The sequence below is a fragment of the Eptesicus fuscus genome, chromosome 16 (assembly GCF_027574615.1).
Source record: "Eptesicus fuscus isolate TK198812 chromosome 16, DD_ASM_mEF_20220401, whole genome shotgun sequence".
Classification (NCBI taxonomy): Eukaryota; Metazoa; Chordata; class Mammalia; order Chiroptera; family Vespertilionidae; genus Eptesicus; species Eptesicus fuscus.
The window spans coordinates 54689281-54713950 of NC_072488.1; the positions used below are offsets into that span (position 1 = coordinate 54689281).

At 39.5% G+C, this 24670-nt stretch overlaps 1 protein-coding gene and 1 pseudogene across 13 annotated transcripts in view; one reads left to right on the plus strand and one right to left on the minus strand.

Annotated features, from left to right (window-relative positions):
* IMMT (inner membrane mitochondrial protein) overlaps positions 1 to 24670 on the minus strand; it is a 45789-nt gene that overhangs the window by 12810 nt on the left and 8309 nt on the right. For 3 of the 13 annotated variants that reach the window (XM_028131792.2, XM_028131791.2, XM_054728264.1), the window contains exons 2-9: positions 21318 to 21391; positions 20417 to 20606; positions 14453 to 14561; positions 12466 to 12570; positions 12040 to 12135; positions 7750 to 7886; positions 2016 to 2119; positions 236 to 371 (exon numbers count right to left, since the gene is read on the minus strand). In XM_028131792.2, coding sequence (XP_027987593.2) covers positions 236 to 371; positions 2016 to 2119; positions 7750 to 7886; positions 12040 to 12135; positions 12466 to 12570; positions 14453 to 14561; positions 20417 to 20606; positions 21318 to 21391 — 951 coding nt within the window. Of the gene's footprint in view, positions 1 to 235; positions 372 to 1991; positions 2120 to 7749; positions 7887 to 12039; positions 12136 to 12465; positions 12604 to 14452; positions 14562 to 20416; positions 20607 to 21317; positions 21392 to 24670 lie in introns of those variants that run through there. The other 10 variants (XM_054728255.1, XM_008155944.3, XM_054728259.1 and 7 more) reach the window with 8 other exon arrangements.
* LOC114227864 (pancreatic progenitor cell differentiation and proliferation factor-like) lies at positions 23078 to 23455 on the plus strand (annotated as a pseudogene).

A 24670-nucleotide genomic window follows, 5' to 3' on the forward strand; every position in this document is an offset into this window, starting at 1 on the left:
GGTAACAACCATAACCAAAAATGTTACCTATTATAAAAAATAACAACAAAACTGAACAATCCACTTTGTGTCCAACTCAAGTTTGTAAAATCTGTAACAACTAATATTCTTTGCAGGGGAAAAGGGACAGATATAGTAGGAATTTATTCTTTTCCTGAATTTTTAAAATCTTTTGTCTAAACTTTAGGATAACATTTAAAAGTAAAATATACTTATAAGCGACGTAAAACCCCACCTTTTGAACCACATTATCCAGATCAACTATCATGTTGTGAAGTTTTCCCTCTGCAGCAGTTATATGAGGTTTGGCCCCAGCAACCTCTTTTTTCTTTGCATTTTCAATCACACTTTTCATCTTCTCCAACTGTTCTCTGAAAAACAATAAAACCAAACAAAGATTTAGTATTATTCCTTGTCAACTTTTTTAAAGAGTTTAAATACAACATTCAATTGTTTAAAGTTTTTTGGGGGAAAAAACCCACAATGCCTTCTCAGTCAGTAGGCAGAGAAGCTGTTCTTGCCAACAACTGAAAACACCTCGGTCAGAAGCTAGACTTCCCAGAGGGAACCAGAGAAGTGGCATGGTGCACAGGAAAGACAGAGGCCACAAAACCAGGAGCCCTGGATTCTGCTCCCAGGTCAGCCTCTCCTTTGCTGCGGACGCTTGCATTAAGAGGCATCAGAGGCAATTCATAAGCCTGGCACAGTGCCTGCCACATGAAGGCCACTCCAAATGGTGGTTTTTGCAAGGATGAGGCTGACTCCTCTGCCAATGAGAGAGTGTAAAGAAGGCAAAAGCAAGGGAGGAGGCCAAAGAGCTCAATGAGCAAGTAGCCGGTGTCGGGGACACCTCACTATTCAGAATGTTTCACAGGCCAGAGACTGTGGTCTGGCCACACAAAACATAGACCCAGAGCCCTGATTCATGGTCTAGAGCAGGGGTGGGGAACCTTTTTCTGCCAAGGGCCTTTTAGTTATTTTATAGCATCATTCACGGGCCATACAAAATTATCAACTTTAAAATTAGCCTGCCGTATTTGGTCAAACATTTAATTAACTCACCCCTAATGCCTGGGCAGGGGCAGACCCAATGATTTCGTGGGCTGGACGTCCCCCACCCCTGGTCTAGAGTAACGTAAGCAAATGTCTTACTAGTAAATCTCCTAATAGGCATTAAGGAAGACAGCAAAATTTTGATATATGACGATTTGACATATAACGATTCCATTATGTTGATGAGAACCTTTATTCACATGTAAGTAGGTTTCCATCATCAGAGGTTGATCTTGTATTTGGTATGCATGCTTGATCCTAGTTTTAGCCAACCTCCAGAAATCGAGGTCAAGGTGGCATAAAACTTAACCCATTATATTTATATATAACTACTTCGGTAATTAAGGCAAAGAGATTGTGAGATACTCTCTAAATTCTAATAAAACTGCACAAAATATCCAAGAAAAATCTTGAAATTATGGCAGAAGCTCAGTAAATCTGTGGAGAAGCATCACCTAAGCCAGTGGTCAGCAAACCGCGGCTCGTGAGCCACATGCGGCTCTTTGGCCCCTTGAGTGTTCTAACACCACTTCTTCAAAATAGACTAGCCCAGGCCGAAAACCGACTTCTGCGCATGGGCCACGAAGTTTCAATCGCACTGTACGTGTGCGCCTGCACGTGGTATTTTGTGGAAGAGCCACACTCAAGGGGCCACATGTGGCTCGTGAGCCGTGGTTTGCTGACCACTGACCTAAGCAATAACCCAAAGAAAAACTGCTTCTCACACAACATCTCTTTTATAGGTTTCTGTCAAATTTATTTTGGCCTAATTATATTTCATTTCATCTCTCCTTTTTAAACTTGTGTTCCTAATATCAATACCAATACAAATCAAGAACAGGTGGAGAGGGAGGAAAGGGTTTCTCTGCTTCCTCTTTCTGTACAGACAATACAAAGAAAACCCAGCCCAAAGGAAGCCACCAGGAGGCCCTAATTACTTGTTAAAGTCCATGAGTAATTACTTGGCTTTGAGAAGGGCATCGGCAGCCTCATCTACTGCCTTTCTGCGTTCCTTCAGTGCACCTTCCACTGTGCGCCACTGAGCTGACTTCTTCTCACCTGCAATCTAAACAAAGTTTTAATTACTAGCTTTATTGGGGCAATTGCTTTGTAAGATTTATGTCTAATCAGTATGCTGGCACCTGAAACTAATATAATATTGTATGCCAAATGTACTTAGAAAATAAATTAATTTTTTAAAAATATAGGGTGGATCCAAAAATGTATATATACACTTTGAATAATTATAAAGGCAGTGTTTATTAAATGCATTTCATTTTCGCCCTACCGGCGTGGCTAAGTGGTTGAGTTCAACCTATGAACCGGGAGGTCACAGTTCGATTTCTAGTCAGGGCACATGCCCAGGTTCAGGCTTGATCCCCAGTGTGGGGCATGCAGGAGGCAGTCGATCAGTGAATCTCTCTCATAATTGATGCTTCTCTCTCTCCCTCTTTGAAATCAATAAAAATGTATTTTTTTAAAATACATTTCACTTTCATAATTGAACTATCAGCTGTTAAAGTGTGTATACATTTTTTGGGACATCCTGTAGAAGGCGCCAAATACCATCAGTGCCCAAAAAAGGTCTGAATTATGTAAAAATGAATAACTGCTATTATTGTCATTGGACAGGCCAACAGGATCAAATACAGAAACAAGTGACATTCAATTCAAAGGTAAAAGGTTACAGACAATAATTATCATTATCCAGAGAAGGTATTCTTTTTTTGTTGTTTGGATTTTTTTGGTTAATCCTCACCCAAGGGATATTTTTCCCATTGATTTTTAGAGAGTGGGAGCGAGGAAGGTTGTGGGGGAGGAGTGAGGCCAGGGATCGAACCAGCAACCCAGGTACATGCCCTTGACCGGGAATAGAAACCAAGACCCTTCAGTATGCAGGCCAAGGCTCTAACCAGTGAGCAACACCAGCCCGGGCCAGAGTAGGTACTCTTAATCTAAGGTTCATGGTGAGGCTCAAAGAAATCCATGAACCATCTCCCATCACCCTGCCCCCAACAAAATTGTAAGACTGCTTCTGTGCATAAGAGCATTTTTATTAGATCCTCAAAAGAAGACACAAGGCAGAAAAAGTTAATAAGAACAGTAACTTTTCATGAATTATGTTTGTTGATTAAATCATTATTCAATGAAGCACGGGTATGTCTACCAAAATCATAGTTTAAGGATAAGTAAAAAGTTTATGCATTTGTAGGGTCCTTATTACTCCAAAACACTATTCTAAAGCATGTCCTCTATAATCTGCAAGGTTAAAATCAACTTTTAACCCTCCCATGCTGCATTTTATAGAATGTGAATTATATACATAGTTAAATAAAATGTATATACTAGTATAAGTAAAAGTTTCCCTTGAAAACTCCTTAGGCAGGTCTAATATGGTTTTGTTGAAGCAATGGAACTGACTGCCACTTCTTCAACTGAGCAGAGTTGCTCTTATTTAGGAAACACATCGTACCAAACCCCACTCCCAATCGGTAACACTATAATCACACTCAGTGCAGCAAGATGCTCACACCATGACATGCAAGAACCCAGATCACTGGAAGCATGAGTCCAGCTCCCATCCTCCCCACATTCTGCATCATATACACAGTAAGTGGAACGTTATTTGGAACTGCCTGAACTATTTTAAATATTTTTTTTCTCTCTTTCCTTTGGACAAGTGCATATAGATTCAAGTGAATGTGTTCTGTGTAGATATGAACCAAAACTACCTTATGGCTTATCTTTTTTTTTCTTTTTTCTTTTTTTATGGCTTATCTTGAAAGTACACTGTGCTAGGACCCTGAAGATGAACAGGAACAAACTAAATTATCAGAGAACAAAATACTTTTATCTAGAAAAAAATAACTGAATTGGTCCAATAATTAATTTCAAATTGCCCAAAGAGGGCTACTGCAGGGGCTGCTGCCCACCCAGAACTTGGCTGTCATTTCAGTAAGGTGACCTGGGCCACGGATGCCCAACTTTTACCCTTGGAAGAAACACAAGTAGTTCTGCTTCTGCAGCCCAAGGCCTGCTGCTTTGGGAGGAGGGCTCAGCAAAAGTAACACTTCTAGTTTGGGTCATTCAAAACCAATTCTCCACATTGTGTTCCCACTGACACCTAATCTAGCATGGTCTCCATTTTAAAGGGACATCTATTGTCAATGGTAAGTTTAAAGAGCCAAGTCCCTTAACCTTGCCACTGGACCACTGTGGGCATCTGAAAAAGTTTCTCAGAATACTATTTTTAAATGCTTAAAATGAAACTATAAGATTACAAAGGAACTCAATTACATTGAAATATTGTCGTAAGAAATCTTTAATTTTGTGAAGCAGAAACCAAGATCCAGTGGTAAGACTAATAAATACCCTTCCTTAGAAGTAGTGGTGAGCATAGATGCTATTGCAAGGGATCTGCAAGTACTGTAATGTGATCTGAGAATACCCGTGCTTCCTGCTGGGGACAAAGGTAGGAGCAGTGCTAACACAACTGTGGTTTGTTGCTGATATTCATAATTGAAGGAAAAGGTTTTGAGACTATGGAAAATAAACAAGTTTTTCATCCAAGTTCCTCAAGCCCCTGAACTGTATCCACAAACCCAACTTCAGGTTTAAGAATCCCAGCTTTTATAGTCCTGGGAAACGGGGTGCAGCCGGAAAGGGGGCCGCCCTCTCGCCCTTCACGCAATGCATGTTCATTGGGAACCTGGTGCTAAACCATTCGCAGATGACCAGCTTCTGAGTTGGGGTTTCATACGTAGCAGAGCAGCTCCCTCGCTGCGATCTACTGAAAGTCAGCCCTCGACACAAGGATTTGTAAAAAGAAAGGAAAGTAGCCCTGACTGGTTTGGCTCAGTGGTTAGAGCGTTGGCCTGCGGACAGAGAGGTCCCGGGTTCGATTCCGGTCAGGGGCATGTGCCTTGGTCGCGGGCACATCCCTGGTGGGGAGTGTGCAGGAGGCGGCTGATCGGTGTTTCTCTCTCATCGATGTTTCTGACTCTCTGTCCCTCTCCCTTCCTCTCTGTAAAAAATCAATAAAATATATTTTTTTTTAAAAAAGGAAAGTAAAATTTTTAAGAAAAAAAAATTATAGAAAGAAAAAATACAAAAAGAAAGAAAAAAATACAAAAAGAAAAAAAGAAAGAAGAATCCCAGCTTTTAGAGAAAATATTTGGTACTTTTCTTCTGTATCTCACTTTTTTTGTTTTTATATTCTACGTAAATTGTTGCAAAATGATAAAGCAAATTAATGTCATGGTATGAATAATAAAGCTGATGTTTCAGTGAATTGCCACCTTAGTCATCTGCCAAATAAAATACATTAAGAAAGGGTGCTGGTATATGCATGGCCCATGGACACAGACAATGGGATGGTGAGGGCCTGGAGGGGTTGATGGGGGGAGGAAGGGGGACATATGTAATACTTTCAACAATAAAGAATTATTTTTAAGCCCTAACTGGTTTGGCTCAGTGGATAGAGCGTCGGCCTGTGGACTCAAGAGTCCCGGGTTTGATTCCGGTCAAGGGCATGTACCTTGGTTGCGGGCACATACCCAGTGGGCAATGTGCAGGAGGCAGCTGATTGATGTTTCTCTCTCATCAATGTTTCTAACTCTCTATCACTCTCCCTTCCTCTCTGTAAAAAAACAATAAAATATATTCAAAATAAATAAAAGGACTTCTTAAAAAAAAAAAAAAAAAAGAATTATTTTTAAAAATAAAGTAAAAATAAAAAGAAAGGTCCTAACCGGTTTGGCTCAGTGGAGAGTATTGGCCTGCAGACTGAAGGGTCCCAGGTTCGATTCCGGTCAAGGGCATGTACCTCAGTTGCGGGCACATCCCCAGTAGAGGGTGTGCAGGAGGCAACTGATCGATGTTTCTCTCTATCCCTCTCCCTTCTTCTCTGTTAAAAAGTCAATGAAATATTTTTTTTAAATAATAATAAATAAATACAAAAAGAAAGTATGCTGGACGATAGCAGTATCTTGTCATGTATATCAAATTTTACAAGGCTCTATAGTATGCTGTTAGAGCCACCTGGTATTATATTAACAGAGTCCTTTATAATGAACTCAAAAAGGCTTATAAATCATGTAAGTGTTAATGACATCCTGGGGGCCAAAATGTGTTTCCCTTTGTTGAAGGTATTTCTATTTCTAGATGACCAAAGATAAACCGCCCTGTGAAACAGACACCAGACTCCCCTGCCATCAAGCCAACTCTGTTTCCAAACACTGCTCTGATACGCACTGTATTATGGAGCCCACATGCACCTGTAGCTTCTTTTACTAGAAGAAACAGAAGTTGGAATCCATAACATTTCAAAACTTTTGTTCATACATTTTTCTGATTATTTTGTAATACCAGCTAATACTCCCTAATCTAGTTAGCTGCTACTACAAGGTGTTCTTTAGTTGTAAAGTCTGGACTGCAGTAAATTTCATACTCTCTAATCCTCATGCACTACACATTATGCGCTCACTAGGAAGAAGAAATACCCTCTTATGTAGCCTTCCACCCAAGTAGTACCATGGCTACTTACAGTTTCTAACCAGTGTTCTTCTGAAAGACATTGGCCCACCTGGGTTTGAAACCAACTTCCTGATATGCAACTTCTAGCTTTCCCATACCTGCTTGTATAACGATTATATTAAATACTCTGTGTGGTTTCCACTTTCCTGACTGAACTCTGACTGAATTTTTTTTCCCCTTGGACTTCGAATAGAATTTTCTTTAAATTTTCAAAGGTTAGTTTCTATTTATGTCAAAGGTCTAATTTAACTCTTTGTGATATATGTACATGTGACTAAAACAATGTAAAGTGTATTTAAATTTTTTTAAAACTATAGTTATGGTGAAAAAGTAACTTTACTGATTATGCATGATCCTCCTGATCCATGAGGTTTATAGTTAACATTTTATTATTTAAATGACTTGGTATCAAGATATATTTTTATGTACTAAATAACTGAATGTAATTATAAAGGAAACTTACTGAGTTCCGGTATTACATTTTTAAATCAATGTAATTACTTTATCCTTTAATGTGTTAAATATAAGTTAAATAATCAGCATAAGCATGTAAAATAACTGGTGTTTTAGGGTATATGGGATCTCCCTGTATTACTTCTTACAACTGCATGTCAATCTAAAAGTATCTCAAAACAAAAAGGTTATTTTTTAAAATTGGCTATTTTAAAGCAAAAAGTAGAAAGCAAACAACAAATACAATGAAGCACTATTAAGATATGAAAGCAAATCTGAAATAATTTGTGTACCATATCATTGTTGTGAGATAAAACACCACATAAAAATTCATTAGAGAGCCAAAAACGGTTTGGCTCAGTGGATAGAGTGTCGGCCTGCGGACTGAAGGGTCCCAGGTTCGATTCCGGTCAAGGGCATGTACCTTAGTTGCGGGCACATCCCCAGTAGGGGGTGTGCAAGAGGCAGCTGATCGATGTTTCTCTCTCATCGATGTTTCTAACTCTCTATCCCTCTCTCTTCCTCTCTGTAAAAGATCAATAAAATATATTTTTTTTAAATTCATTAGAGAACATTTAAAGGTCTTCCTTGTTCCTTTGTGTTGTTTTTTTAAAAGACAATTACTTTAGATTACCTTCGCTGAGTGAGAGAAAGCCCCTGCTAGGAGGAAGACATCAGTTTCTTAAGCACCACAGGTCTTGGGCTCACCTCAGAATTGTCCATGGCTGCTTTCAGTATGTTGGAGTGGGCATTGACAGCCTGGACTGCAGCGTTCTGAGCTACAACGGCCTGCTGAGTGATGTGAGCAGTTTGGCTCAGAGCATCTTCTAAGCTCTTAGCTAGAGCTAAAGTAAAAAGAACAGTTAAAAAAAAAATAGACTCCCCCCAATAAATAGACTTTATTTTAAACTTTCACTCTTCTACTGAGTTTTCCATTGTAGTTCTCCCAAAATGTTAAAAAACAAACAAACACGTAATTAGTAATTATTGAATTTGGATGATAGATTTGTGGGGATTCATTATACTATTTTTATTGTTATGTACACCTAAAATTTTTCCAAATAAAAAATGTTTGGGGGTTATTTTAAGAAAAAAAGTGCTTGAAGAAGGCTAGCATTTATTTCAAATAGGAACAAGATTTAGGGCACTATAGTCCCTTCCATCTATTAGAAGCTGTACGTTCAGCATAACCACTGGCATTTTTCATTTTAAATAATAATCATATAGAACCATGAGAAAAAAGAGGTAATAAAAAAAAAAAGAGGTAACCATTTTCATCTCCTCAGCAGGAAGGGACACTGACAGTAAATTATTTCTATTACCAAGACAGAAAATAACAGGCAGACAAGAGAAAGAAAAAGACAAGCAAGAAAACATGCAAACAAAAGAAGAAAAGGTAACTTCAAAATGGACAGTTTTCCACAAAGAACTTAGAAAATAGCAGACACCAGTATTTAAGATAACATTGCTATCAGCTGCTTCAGAAGTCAAAAGAAACCTAACTTTTTTTGTTTTAAAGTAAAGCAAGGAATGATTTTAGATACAATACTAAAGTGAAAAAATGGTCATTTGAAGAAAGAAGGCCAGTGAGAATATGAATTTATCCAATATCAGATGACCAAAAAAATGAAAATATATTTGGTACCTGAGACAAAAACAAAAGGTGACTTGGAGCAAAAGCAGCATAAGCTAGAGTACAAATGGAACCTGATGAACCACACACAATACCTCTGCGACACAGATAAAGAGAGAAAGCTAGCCCTGGTCAGTGTGTCCAAGTGGTTAGGGTGCAGGCCTATGCACCAAATGGTCATGGGTTGGATTCCCAGTCAAGGGCATGTATCTGGGTACCTGGGTTGCCAGTTAGCTCCCAGCTCCCCCTTCCTTGCCCACCTCCATGTCTCTTGGAGGCCAATCACTAGTCAATGTGTCTCTCTCATGTCCATCTCTCTCTCTCTTTCTCTTTCTCTCTTTTTCCTCCCTCCCTCCCTTCCTTCCCCTCTCCCTCTTTTCTACTTTCTCTGAAAAGCAATGGAAAAAATATTCTCAGGTTAGGATTAAAAAAACAAACCAAAAAAAAGGATAAAGCTAAGAAAATACCAAATGTGCAACTGAAGTTCAACTGAAAATATATGGGATATAGAGAGATAAAGAGGCTACAAAGAAATATGCTTGAATTAATGGTGGGACATTATTTCAAGCATAAAATAAAAGTAAACCACTTTACAGAGGCTAGCAGACCCCAGGAGATCAGACTGCTGGCTTGAGGCCCTCTCAGAGTTCTATTCACTTTGCTTTATCTTTTTATATTGAGTTGTATGAGTTCCATATACACTGAGTGGCCAGATTATGATGATCTCTGAACGCATAATAATCTGGCCTCGGTTGGCCGGCCTGCCTGCTGGCCGAACTCCTGATCGAGGGGACAATTTGCATATTAGCCTTTTATTATATAGGATATACACTGAGTGGCCAAATTATTATGCGTTCAGAGATCATAATAATCTGGCCACTCAGTGTATATTTTAGATATTAAAACCCATATCAGATATATGGTTTGCAAATATTTTCTCTCATTCTACAGGTTGCCTTTTCATTTCGTTGACTGTTTCTTTTGCTGCATAGAAGTTTTTTTAGTTTGATGTAGTCCAACTTGTTGATTTTTTGTGCTTTGATTCTTGATAAGATATTTACACACACATTTTTAAATTAAGGTTTGGGAGAAAACTATGAAGGTGACAGAAAAAAATCCTGAAAATTCTCACTTTGCCCAAAATGAAAGATAAAAACAACTAGACAACGAAAAAAGGAATGTAATGAAGCAGCAGACATTGCCATCTTAAATTTATGGCTTACTTCAAGTTGTCCATATGATAAAAGAAGAGTAAAAAATAAAAAACATAAATATAAGGGAAAACTGATTTTGATTTGTAGTAAAGAATTCAGAAAAAAGTAAAAAGTGGAGAAAATAGAACTATTTCACTTATTTAAATGCCAAAATATTCCTCAAAAAATACAACATCCTCAAAAACAAAACAAAACACACCAATAAAAAAAAACCACACAAATCTACACCTATGCTCCTCTGTCCCTTCTATACTTGACACAATTCTAACAAACTTGCCTCATCAGAGTAGGGCAGATCCAACGCACTAGAAGGGAAACAGGAACCACTCAAGGCAGAAGACAAACAGAAAAGGGGTAAGGAGAGACAAAAAAAAAAAAAACAAACAACAAAAACAAAAAACAAAAAAAAAAAACTCTAAAAAATGTAAAACAAACATTTCCTCAATTCATCGTAAAGCTACATGCCCACTACCGCGAGACATCAATATAATGCAGCACAGTACAATAAATTATGTTCCATGTGCCTTATTTAATACAGGAAAATACATTTTTACACATCTATTATCTTTTTATAGACCATGAGAAAACTTAAAATTGGTCTACGGCCATACCACCCTGAACACGCCCGATCTCGTCTGATCTCGGAAGCTAAGCAGGGTCGGGCCTGGTTAGTACTTGGATGGGAGGAGAAAACTTAAAATTGAAATGTAAAGATAAATATGCTTCAGTTAGCTGGAAATTGGAAATGTGTGGAACATCTGTCCCCTACCAATGTCAGGTAAGAGGGCTACTACAATGAGAGCACAGAGGCTGGGTAATAAAGCAGAGGGTGAGCCACTCTGAACTGCACAAATAAATTTATGAATTTAACAATTAAAAGACTCTAAGGCCATGCAACTTAACACCAAAAAACTCAAACAATCCAATTAAAAAATGGGCAAAGGACTTGAATAGATATTTCTCCCAGGACATATGAAAAGATGCTCAACATCTCTAATCATCAGAGAAATGCAAATTAAAATCATAATGAGATATCACTTCACATCTGTCAGAATGGCTATATCATCAATAAATCAACAAGTGCTGGCAAGGATGTGGAGAAAAGGGAACCCTCATGCACTGTTGGTAGGAATTCAAATTAATGCAGCTGCTATGGAAAACAGTATGGAGGTTCCTCAAAAATTAAAAATGGAACAGCAATTCCACTTCTAGGTATTACCCAAAGAAATCCAAAACACTAATTCAAAAAGATATATGCATCCCTATGCTCACTGCAGCATTATTTACAATAGCCAAGATATGGAAGCAACCCAAGTGCCCATCAATAGAGGAGTGGATAAAGAAGATGTGGTACATACATATAATGGAATATTACTCAGCCATAAAAAACAATGAAATCTTACCAATTATGACAGCATGAATGAACCTAGAGTATTATGCTAAGTGAAATAACTCAGACAGAGAAAGACAAATATGATACGCTTTCACTTACATGTGGAACCTAAAAAAATAAACAGAAAGAGACTGATAGATACAGAGAACAAAATGATAGCTGCCAAGAGGGGGGGGGGGGGGTTGGGGGACTGAATGAAAAAAGTAAAGGGATTAAGAAGTATAAATTGGTAATTACAGAACTGGCATGGGGATGTAAAGTACAACATAGGGAATATAGTCTACAATATTGTAATAAGTATGTATGGTGCCTCTTGGGTACTAGATTTATTGGGGGATCACAAATTATGTAAGTATCTAACCTTTATGATATATTCCTGAAACTGATGCAATATTGAATGTCAATTGTAATTGAAAAAAGTAAAAAAAAAAAGACTCAGGCACATTGCAAACAGTATCTGTTCACCAGAGTACAAAGAACCTTTAGCACTAACCATAATAAAAACAAATGGAGAAAGTACAAGTATTATTTGGAGTTTTCACCAATGGTACACTAACAGCCCTTGTTACCTGAGTAAAAGAAGTTTAGATGGAAAGAACAGAAATGATGAAATGAAGGTGGTGAATAGAGCAAGGCCACTAAAGAAACAAAAGGAATCAGAACTAGCTGATAGATGAGAAACTTATGCTGATGGTTGAAGAAGAGAGCAACTAATAGGGATGACTCGAAGTACTTCAGAAATTGTCTGGTTTACATACACTCAAGCTTAACTTGTTCTTGCTTTTCTTGTTGTGCAAGGCGAGCTGCAACTTCTTCAGGTGGTCGCTCCCTTACAGAAGTTGAGGATGCTTCCTCTTGCAGCAAAAGTAGAGAGGAAATCAAATTTCAGCATAGAATTTCGAAAGCTCAGAGGGATATAAAAATACCATCGTTTTACTGGCCAGCTATATCAACTGAGAGCATCATTCAATGACTCCAACATGAAGAAATAAGAAATCAGTTCTTAGACTCCTTGTTTTCAAAGATTTATTCAGACTTTGAAATTGTAAAAATTACCTAAGCAAGTCTGCAGACTTAAAATCAATATAAATGTGTACTTACGTAGTATCTAGGGGTTGTCTAGGTATTAAATAGTTCTGATGAGCATATCTTTTGTAAAACCACAATATAAATAATTAATCTACCTGAAGTTGCAGACTTGGGTTTTCCTTCATCAATGTGAGGGTGACCAGTTTTTATAGATTCCTCATGCTGAACCGCAGGGGCTGGGACCGACAGTGTATCACCTGCTGCAGAAATAATTTTGGCTGCCTCTGTCGATGCTGTAAATATGTTACTCATGGTATTTATAGTTTCCCGGAATAACAGAATACACAGGTATCCACTACTACTACCACCCTTAAAAACACAAATGGATGTGCCGCCACTATTCAAACACACAAATACATAGGGGCACTGTCCATCACATACCCAAACCCACAATATACAACACCTAGGAAACACTAGAGAAAAGAGTCTTGCCAGCCTCCACCTGCAGTTTAAACCATCATTATGCTCAAGCAGGTATCTAGTAACAGTACTAAGTGCACTAAATATCAACATATGAGAGACGTACATAAGATTTACACAACATGGGAAAATAATAACAAAGGAAAAAAGAGCCTATAATGAAGAAGCAGACAAAAGAAAGTAACTAACCAAAAAATCATTTTTAATTGAAGAGTGGCAGAGATGAAACAAGAGGTGTAAGCAAGAACAAGATGAACATTTTAAACACAAGAAGATCACAGTAAAGATAGTGAATTAATGAAGAACAGAACTCTGTTAAAATTATTTCATAGACATATTTTTAAAGAAAGTTGAAAAAACTCAAGCGCTCATAAGTTATAAATAAAAGTGAAGAGAAAATGAGTAATTATAGAGGTGGAATAAAAGGGAAAAGAGCAACAAAATGGAGAAAATTTTTTTTAAAGAACTGAAGGTCCCATTTAAGAGATAAAGCTGGATTATGACAAAATCCATTAGCCTCCTGCTCTCCATTGGACCCTTGTGTATTCTCCACAGTAGTGATCTTATTAAAATAAAAGTCAGATATCAGTCACCTGGCTCAGAACTCTCCCAAGGACTTCCCATCCCACTCAGATATAAAGCAAAATTCTTTTTTTTTTTTAAAGCAAATTCTTATGATGGCCTCCAGGACTGCCACAGTAAGCTTTCTGCTCCCTTGCTGGCCTCATTTGCTAGTGTTCTCTTGTTCCACACTCCAGCTTCATCTGCTCCTTGCTGGAAAATGTCAAGCCCTTGCACTAGCTAATCCCTCTACCTGGGATGCCTTTCCCCGCCAGACTTCTATGACTCACTTCCTCATCTCTTAGCCTTAGCTCAAAGGAAACCTTCCAGGCGAGCCTTTCCCTACTGACTCCATTAGAACTGCAATATTCCCTCCCACACTTACTTACCACTAACATCCTATTATACATTTTACTTATGTATTTAATATATGATCTCCCTCCCCTCATCCCACTAAGGAATATTCCCAGAGTTTGTATTTGTTAGTTTTTACTATTTATTCATTGCTGTATCCCCAGTACCTAGAAGACTGCTTGGCACATAGTAGTGAATATTTGCCAAATGGAAAAAAGTTAAATGATTTAATTGAGGACAGAGGTGACTAAGGAGTTCAAACATAACTAGCCTGACTCTAACCTGTTCAGTAACCCATTTGAAGTGTATCACTGCACAGGTTAGAGTTAGGTTCAGTGCTGTACACTAAGGTGGGATTATTAATAAATCATGATGGCAAAAAATATCTACAGATCTAAACTAGATCAGACACTTTAATCACTAAGAATAGAGAGGAGGAAAAAACTAGTGAACAGGAAAAAAATAGGTGCAAAAAGAGAATATGTAAATCTGAGGGGGAAAGCTAGGAGTCAGAAGGAAAAAAAATAAAAGAAAAAATAAAGTCTGTTGCAGATGAGACAATTCTTGCCATTACCCTCACTGAGCAGCTATTCATAATAAAGCCTAATTCCATATCCCTCCCAACCTCTCAACCCCTAAAATGAGAGTCCTTCATGCAGAAGGGCCGCCCTCTTAACCACGGGTACAAATACATTAAAACAATTCATTTACCCATAATTTTAAAAGAATGACTATAAATATAGGTACCTGTTGAAGCTGGAGTGTCGCCCTTTTGTCTTTGGAGCTGTGAGGCAGGCAGTTTAGATTCTTTCATTACCTCTGATACACTGGAGATTTTTAGTGGACCAGACTCAATCTTGGAAATGAAAAACATTTAACATTTCGAATATAACACTGTTTATTCAAAAAGGTATCATACAGTAACATGTATTATTTCAACAATCAAGTCTTTTAGGCTTTTAACATACAGTTAGCACTTTACAACATAATGTTTTATTAACCATATTAAGAGAAGCCTTCATATTAGAAGAATGCAGTTCAAAAATTTCATTCCAAAGGATTAATAGTAACAAAGACTTCTCTTAGGGCAACTAATAAAGTACATGATGTATGAGTCTATCTTTAAATATCACTCTTTTTACATACACAATATTGAGATTATTTCCATATGCTTCCTAAATCATGTGTTATCTTCTGTATACATTCAGTTAGAAACAAGTGATTTTTATAGGCTCTGAGTAAAAATGAAAATTAGCTTTTTATATCTTTAATCTCCAGGATTCATGCAACTACATACTATAATATATAATCTAATTGTCACGCCTCTCTCTCAATTACCACCTCCATTTAGTTTAAGGCACTGTTCATTAACAGGACTGCCAGATGATGTGCTAGAGAAAATTACTGAGTAATAGCAATATTTTCATTTTCCACCTATGTTGTCTCACTTTTTGCCAGAACTTAGTAGGCAGTGGGACTCAGATATCCCAAAGACGACTACTCAAACAAAGCAGAAATGGTCCTGAACTTTATCACTACCAGAAATTAAACATATATGTATTTTATTTTTATTAAAATTTTATTTTTTAAATCACGAAATACACACTCACTATGACAAGCAAAGTAATATCAAGATAAAGCAATAGTTTTAATTTGCCTCTCTATTGCTCCTTTCCTTTCTGGCACTCTCATGTTGCTACTGCTAATAGCTGAACTCAACCCTCCCCGCACCCGCACCCTGAGCAGAAGTTCAGGCATATACACACATACAAATTCTCATTTCTTTAAACTAAAATAGGGTTATATTATACAAATTACCATGTAACTTGCTCTTTTCTCATTTAACAATATATCATGGACATTCTCTTCCAAGTCAAGAAATTCTTTCTTGTTGTATAATATCCTAATTTAACTGCATACCCTAATGTAGTTGCAAAACCCATAATTTGGCCAATTACTCCCCTATTTTTGGTCATTCAAGTTGTTTTCTGTTTTGTTTTGTTAAACAACCTTATCCATTAATTGAAAAGCACTATAGAGTGGTATCTGTAGGAGAGTTTGCCAAAAGAGAAATTGCTGGGTCAAAGGGATTGAATATTTTCAACATATATTAACAGATCACTTTCATATATGATTCTAGAAACTCATACTCTCACAATAAATGTGCTTGTGTATGAATATGATCTATTTCTAGACTTATTCTTTTCTAAAAAATATTTTTATTTATTTAAGAGAGGAAGGGAGAGGAAGAGAGAGATAGAAACATCAATGACAAGAGAGAATCATTGATTGGCTGCCTTCTGCACGCCTCTACTGGAGATTGAGCCCACAAACCCAGGCATGTGCCCTTGACCGGAATCAAACCCGATACCCTTCAGTCCACAGACCGACACTCTATCCACTGAGCAAAACCAGCCAGGGCATAGCCTTATTTGTTCTATCTCTAATTTCTAATCCTGTGTCAAAGCCTTATTGTTAAGAAAAAAAAAAACCTTATTGTTTTATTAAAGAAGGATTATAACAAAGTTATTATCTGGAAAAGCAAGTATCATCTGATACTTTTCAAAATGTTCTTAGCTACATTATTTATCCCTCTATATGAACTAAAATCATCTTGTCTAATTCTTCAACCTCTAGAAAAATCTATGAGAATTCTATTAGCTATGTGTGTGTACATGTATATGTACATATATATGTCATCTTCCAACTATATACAAATTTAGGAGAAATTTGAGAGAAATACATAAATTTGAGAGAAATGACATTTTTAACATATTAAGTCTCAACAAAGAATATAACATTTGTCTCCACTTAGGCAAGTCTTATTCCATGTCTATCAAAAAGATTTTAAGTTTATCTTCTCTCAATATTTACTGTCTGTGCATAAATAACCATGTTGGCACTTAAAGGATTCCCATAAAATAACATGTATATTTTTTAAAAGCAATAAGTTGAGCCTTAGCCAGCATGCTCAGTGGTTAGAGCATCGGCCCACAGCACTGAAGGATTGAGGGTTTGATTCCTGGTCAAGGGCACGTCCCTGCATTGTGGGTTTAATCCACATGGTTGGGACACAATGGAAAAAATATCCTCAGCTGAGGATTAAATAAATAAATAAATAAATAAATAAATAAATAAATGCGATGCACGACAGTTCAGAATGCTAATAAATAAATGGTAAAAATTTAAAAATAGTCAAAACCGGTTTGGCTCAGTGGATAGAGTGTGTCAGCCTGCGGACTAAAAGGTCCCAGGTTCGATTCCGGTCAAGGGCACGTAACTTGGTTGCGGGTACATCCCCAGTAGGGGGTGTGCAGGAGGCAGCTGATCGATGTTTCTCTCTCATCGATGTTTCTAACTCTATCCCTCTCCCTTCCTCTCTGTAAAAAATCAATAAAAAAATTTTTTTTAAATAAAAACACTAACTGCTATTTTAATTTAGAGGTGAGAAAACTCACTTTGGTCTATGTAGTGAAGGATGCAGGACTTGGAGAGAACATTAGTAGGCAAAAGAAAGGAAGTAATTCTGGGTAGAAGACCACAATGGCAAAAGCTGTGCAAATAGAAGGGGTCTTTGTGTAGTTCTCCACTTTAACCAAGGCCCTTGGAACAGTGCCTGGGTACGTAATAAGCATTCGACATAATTTGCTGAATAAGAATGGAAAGCACAGACATATTTATAAAGTAAACTGGCATGAAGCCAAGGACCATTCAGAGATAAGGCCCGAAAGGTAAATGAAAGCCAGACTGGCAAACGTATCAAATGTCAACCTAGGAACTAGTAAAAACCACCAACTACAGAATAAAGGAACTGATGACCAGCTCTTAGGCTAACAGTTAACCACTCTTGGATCCACTTTCCTTATTCAGAACATGAGACAATTTCTAAAGTCTCTAGTTTTTACATTCTGTGATCTTATCTTTCAAACAATAGAAAATGTACAAAAGTTCCTGATAAGTGAGCTCATAAAAACATTATAGCACTTATAAGATTCTCTGATGTTGATATATGGATAGCCTAGATCCGTGGTCGGCAAACTGCGGCTCGCGAGCCACATGCGACTCTTTGGCCTCTTGAGTGTCGCTCTTCCACAAAATATCATGGCCTGGGAGAGTTTATTTTGAAGAAGTGGCGATAGAAGAAGTTTAAATTTTAAAAATTTGGCTCTCAAAAGAAATTTCAATCGTTGTACTGTTGATATTTGGCTCTGTTGACTAAGGAGTTTGCCTACCACTGGCCTAGATTATGTTAGGAGAGGATCTGGGGGATGGAGACTGGGAGAAGGATGGAAAAGGCTGTGTGCATCCTAGCTGTTTTTGCTCAGTAGTTATAGCGCCAGCCTAAGGACTGAAGGGTCGCAGGTTTGATTCGGATCAAGGCCATGGATCCCTGGCCCTGGTCAGGGCATGTGTGGGAGGCAATCAATCAATGTGTCTCTCTCACATCAATGTTTCCCTCTCTCTTTCTTTTCCCATCCCTTCCACTCGCTCTAAAAATCAATGGAAAAAAATATCCTCTGGGTGAGGATTAAAAAAAAAGGAAAGAAAAGACTGTGTAGGAGGAGAGGAACTAATCTAGTCTGTAAAATCATTTGCATATCTATACTAATAAAAGAGTAATATGCTAATTAGGCCGGGAGACCTTCCAGACGTCCTTCCTGACAAACCCATGATGGCGGGGCCCAAAACAGAGGCAGGTTAGGGGCGATCAGGCCAGCGGGAAGAGGGGAAGCAGTTGGGGCAAGCAGACTAGCAGGGGGTGCGGTTGGGGGTGAAAAGGCTGGCAGGGGGGGCAACTGGGGGCTTATCAGGCTGGCAGGAGGGTGCAGTTAGGGGCGAGCAGGCCAGCAGGGGAGGGCAGTTGGGGGTGAGCAGGCTGGCGGGGGAGCAGTTGGGGGCAATCAGGCCAGCGATGGGGGGGGGGGCAGTTGGGAGCTGATCAGGCTAGCAGGGGGGTGCAGTTGGGGGTGAGCAGGCCGGCAAGGGGGGGGCAGTTGGGGGCGAGCAGGCCGGCAGGGGGGAGCAGCTGGGACAATCAGGCTTGCGGGGGGGGGGGGCAGTTAGGGGCAAGCAGGCCAGCAGGGGGGGCAGTTGGGGGCAATCAGGCTGGCAGTGGTGGGGCAGTAAGGAGTGATCAGGCCGGAAAGGGGAGCAGTTGGGGGCGATCAGGCCGGCAGGCAGCGTGGTTAGAGGAGATCAAGCAGGCAGGCAGGTGAGCAGTTAGGAGCCAGTGGTCTCAAATTGCGAGAGGGATGTCCGACTGCACTGAGGGGTCCCAGATTGGAGAGGGTGCAGGCCGGGCTGAGGGACACCGCCCCCCATGTGCACGAATTTCATGCACTAGTGAAATGATAAAGGTCAGAATTGGGATAAGGATACTAGTAATGCAAGAAAGAGAATAAATATCAGAGATTATACACAACAGAATAGCTAATAAAATATAGGCAACTATGGAAATGAATCCAAGAATTCTAACCTATCTACCGGATGGCATGGTACTATCCTTAACACAAATAAAGCAAATTGGGAAGTGTGTAAGTTTTGAGGTGGTCCAACATGGACCTGCCAAGTTATCCTAGTGGAAATGTTCAGAGGAGTAGCTAAAGGACTGAGAAAAAGTCAAGGTTATTATTGAGAGAGATAAAAATGTCACCTACAAAGAATGATACTCAAAGTCACGTGAAGTGAGAAAAGAACACTTCTATGAGCTATTCAGCCTGACTCCATGCTCCTAGAATTGCTTCCAGCTATTTCTCCTGGGTCATGGAGCTTAAAATGGACTGAGGATTTTAGAATGAATCCACAGGATTCTGGTCCTTGATTATTGGAGATGCAAGACTATCTCCCTCAGGCAGCATAGACATTTTAAAGTTCATACAAAGAATAAATGATGTAGAAGACTAAACAAGAACATTTTGAAAAAGCATGTTTGGGGGCTGGGGATTGTCAGAGGATACTTGCTTTTCTAAATATTAACTTTGTTACAGGATTGGTCTCTATACCATGCTAGATACTGGAGAAGAGAAGCCCACCCAGCTTCTAGGAATAAACTGATCAGCCATGTCCAGCCTCACAGCACAAAGAAATACCTAATATTAAATCACCAAATATCCACACTCTCTTTTGTAAATTTTTTTCAAGCAACTGTTTGGATGAAAATATATTTAAGATTTTTTTTTTAAGCTTGATAGGGGAAAACAAGGGTGAAACTCTGAAGAATATGTACGAAGTCCAAGGAATGCCAGTACTGAAGAACCAATTAGTATGTAGCTGAAAATTCTGACTCTGATTTGTGGCCTACAAGGAGCCATTACTACAAAAACATTTGGGTTCTGTGTCAGGACCATTCTACGTTGGTCTTCAGTAGTGTAAGTCAGAGCTTGACAGCAGCAATGGTGTGGGCTGACACGGACCCCCTCAGTTCACAGGAAAGCCAGGGTACCTCTACCGGAGCTGGCTCTTCCATTTACCTGCATGTGCCAACCAATTATTTCCTATATGGTGTATACTAAGTGGGAGCACTTATGGGACTTCAAAGGGATAAAAATCCAACACTACAGATTAATATTTTAAAAACCCTGACAAATGCATCTATTGAATTATATATGCAAGATCTACTGAATTATACATGCAAGATACTTTCAAGATGAAAACAACCTGCTTTTAAAAGTATGCCATAGGGTAAATTGAAGTAATATTTAAAATGCTTACCGGCTTCTTTGACAATGAAATACTATAAGGTGAGGAACCAAGAACCGTCTCAAAGAGCTTGTCTGAGTAAGGTATGGTTTTCTCTACACTTTCTCGGAAATGAGAATCCAATTTGGCATACAGGATAGTGCCACCAATACCTCCACCAACAAACAAAAGACCAGCCCCAGCAATTTTGGCAGGAGACAACCTAAGTGAAAGAAATAGGAACACATTTATATTTCTTGGCTCTCCTAACTTTATGCAAAGACCTGGAATCTCTACCACTGCTTCAGATCACAGCAAGTTTATTAGCTCAGCTGCACATCACCTTTCCCTGTTTTTTTAAACATGTCCACAATAGAAAACCACATTTATTTATGAGTAACTAAAAAAAAGTAAAATACAGTAATAGCTAGGATAGGTAGCTATGAAGCAATCTACCCTTTAACACTTAACATTCAAGATGTTCACAATCATGAAATTTCTTTTGAACCCAAAAAAGAACTATCACTAACTTGCAAACTTCCTCTTCCCTTAACCAAACATTTCTGTAAATATAATAAACCATTTATAAAAGTAAGATAATACAAACAAACATAACTAACAAACACTTTTTAAATTACAATGTGCTGAGTTCTGGATATAAATCTATTTGCCATAGCGTGGAAGATAGCACAGGAGGGGGGAGCTTCTACCTTGAATGCCACCCAATTACCAAAGAACCAAAAAGAGAATCATAACAAACTTTCACCTACAAATACCAATGACCCAAAGATATTACAGTAAAGCTTCAGTGTTCGTACCCCTTAACAAAAAGGTTCAAGCAGCTATTCCCATAATCAAGGAAAACACACACACACACACACACATATCTCTTAGCATACAGTTAAGTCTGTTTACAGTGAGACATACTACATACCCAGAACTGCCTGCAGTAGAGTATCTACGGCATGGTCGTAAGGGACGGAGGATAAACTTCCCACAAAGACAACTCTAGAGAGAAAGAAGAAAACATCAGAACCAATACAGTTAAAGGAATGTGGAAAGCTTTTAGAGTTGGTAACTTAAGAACTAGTACCTTTATTACAAATGTTTTCATTAAACAAAAATTATTTTACCTTCAGAAATTAATTTACCATGAAGCACAGTTATAGACCCTTAAAAACAATGATGTTTCTTGCACCCTAACGGTCATATAAAATAAATTTTAAGATTTTTTTAAAAGCGATGATCAGACTATGATCAATTAGCACTTTTAATGTTATACATGGCAATTATTGCTTGATTATAAGTGGGATTTGCCATATGCTCTTTTTTCTTCTTTTTTTTTAATTTCAGAGAGGAAGGGAGAGGGGAGACAGAAACATCTAACCTAATAATAGAGTAATAACCTAATATAGAGTAATATGCAAATTAACCCTCACTCCGCTACACAAACCACGCCCACCATCCAATCAGGAGCAAATATGCAAATAACCCAACCAAGATGGCTATAGCCAGAGAGCGTGGGAGGGAGGCTTGGGTTTCCCCAGTAACAAAAGAAGCCAAGCTTTCCGCCTCCTATTGCTGGCCTAAGCCTCCACTCAAGGCTACAAAGTTTCAATTATAGAAGGTGAATTAACTCCAACAGAAATTGCTGCTGGCCGAAGAGTGAGCAGCAGGCTTGGCTTTGCTCCAGGCTACAAAGTTTCAATTGTAGAAGGTAAATAAATTCCAGATACCAGGGCCTCCTCTTGGGTCGCCAGGGGGCGTGGCCAGCCTGCAAACCACCACAGGCCCCTCACTAAGGCCACCCCACGCCCCAAGGGAACCCCCACCCTTCAGGGCAAACCAGTCGGCCTCCACCCATGCACCAGGCCTCTATCCTATCTAATAAAAGAGTATTGTGTGTTGCAGATTGACCATCACTGCAACACACAATATAGCTGCCCCCATGTGGTCAAAGATCCTGCCCCCATGTGGACACAAGATGGCCACCACAAGATGGCCAGCAGGGGAGGGTAGTTGGGAGGCACCAGGCCTGCAAGGGAGGGCAGTTGGAAGCGATCAACCCTGCAGGGGAGGGCAGTTAGGGGTGACCAGGCCAGCAGAGGAGGGAAGTTGGGGGCAAATAGGCTGGCTGGGGAGCAGTTAGGCATCAATCAGGCTGGCAGCGGAGTGGTTAGGGGGTGATCAGGCTAGCAGGCAGAAGCAGTTAGGGGCAATCAGGAAGGCAGGCAGGTGATCAGTTGGGAGCCAGCAGTCCTGGATTGTGAGAGGGATCCCAGATTGGAGAGGGTGCAGGCTGGGCTGAGGGACACACCCCCCCCTCCGTGCACGAATTTCGTGCACCAGGCCTCTAGTCAACAATGAGAGAGAATCACTGATCAGCTGCCTCCTAGCTGCCCCCTACCAGGGATGGAGCCTGAAACCCCGGCATGTACCCTGACTGGGAATTGAACTAGTGACTTCCTGGTTCATAGGTTGAAACTCAACCACTGAGCTATAATAGCTGGGTTCTCTCTCTATCTCTTAATTAAAAAGAACCTCTGCGCATCTTGGTTGTGGTGTGGCCTCCCACCGTCTCCTCTGCAAATGGGCCTCCTGGCCTAGCACCCCTCCCCGCACCACCACCACCCCCGCCCAGTTCCCACCACCGTGATGGCGCGCCAAGGTTTCCACCAGTCCACAAGCATGAGCATGGCAGCCATCCCCTCCAGCGCTCACTCGTGTCCACCCAAGACTACTACCGGAGCCGCTTGGGTTCACTTCCAGGAACAGCTCCTGTGGAAGTGCCGAGTACCCTGGGGAAGCCATCCCCCACCTCCCGGGTCTCCCCAAAGCCGACCCGGGTCACTGGTGGGCAAGTTTCTTTTTTGGGGAGTCCACTCTCCCATTCATGGCCACAGTGTTGGAGTCCCCAGAGCACTTGGAATCTCCCCAGGCCGCCAGCAGCGTGATCACCTGTGACCTGGCTCGTGAAGTCACAAGGAAGCAGCCTGGCGGCCAACCTGGCAAAGACAACGCTGGGCCCCCATCCTGAGTGGCCGCCACCAGACTTCCAGAGGCGCTAGGCTCTTTGAGCGCCGCTCCTCCCTCCCCCCCACCCATCGCCTTCCCTCTCCTCACCCCACCTCTGGCAGACTAGGCCGGCTGCAACAAGCAGACGCAGTTGGGTTCTTTTATAGCAAAACAGCAAAACACCAAAAAGGAAGTTGAGAGCCCCACTCTTTACTACCCAAGCCACACACAAGCCTGCCTAACACCCCATAACCATGTGCCTTGCATCAAGTGGAAAATAAATGAGAAGCAGCCAGCAAAAAAAAAAAAAGAAAGGAAGGAAGGGAAGGAGGGAGGGAGGGAGGGAAAAAAGTGTGTCCTCAGATGAGGATTTCAAAAAAATACATTTATAATAAAAACTCAAAGTTTACTTGTGTATAGAGGGAACTCTCCCATATACTTCTGACCCCCAGCTACTCGGAGCCCCTTTCCACAAGCAGCCAATGCTATCCAGATACATTTTGTGCCAGAGAATTCCTGACACACAACCTTTACACAAATGATACCATGTTAAACACCCAGTTCTGTACAAAAGTTCTTTCAACAATATATATTTGAATCATCCTATCTATCAATATATGACAATCTGTGGATTTTACAGATTCAGTATTCTACTGTATAGATGCAACTTAATGTAATTAATTAACCAGCCCTCTTTGCATTGACATTGGGTTTTTGTCTTTATTTTTGTTATAATAATTCTGCCTGGGAAACATGATGTCATTTTGGGTCAATTCTTAAAAGTAAAATTTCCAATATTGATAAGTACTGCCAAATTAGTCAAACTGCTCTCTAATAATAATATGAGAATGTTTTCCACAGCCTTCCAACACATTTTCAATGCAATTTTAATCACAATTTCCTTTACTATGACTTTCTATCTTTTCTTATATTTATGAGCCCTTTTTATTTCCTCATATGTGAAGTATCAGAGCATATCCTTTTACCACTTTTAAATGAGACTAATCTTTTTCATACTCTCTTAAATGTTCTTTATGTATGAAGAGAAACTAGCCATATATCTGCTAAATGTAATGTTTTTATCTAGTTTGTGATCTGTTTTTTATCTGTGCCTATGGTAGCTTACGCCATGCAAAAATATTACTTTTATGTAGTCAAAACTGGCAATATTTCCTTGTATGCCTTCTGGATTTTCTCATATTCTTAAAAAGCCACCCTCAGATTATGCAATAATTCTTCCATGAACTCTTCTACTCAGATGGTTTCATTTTT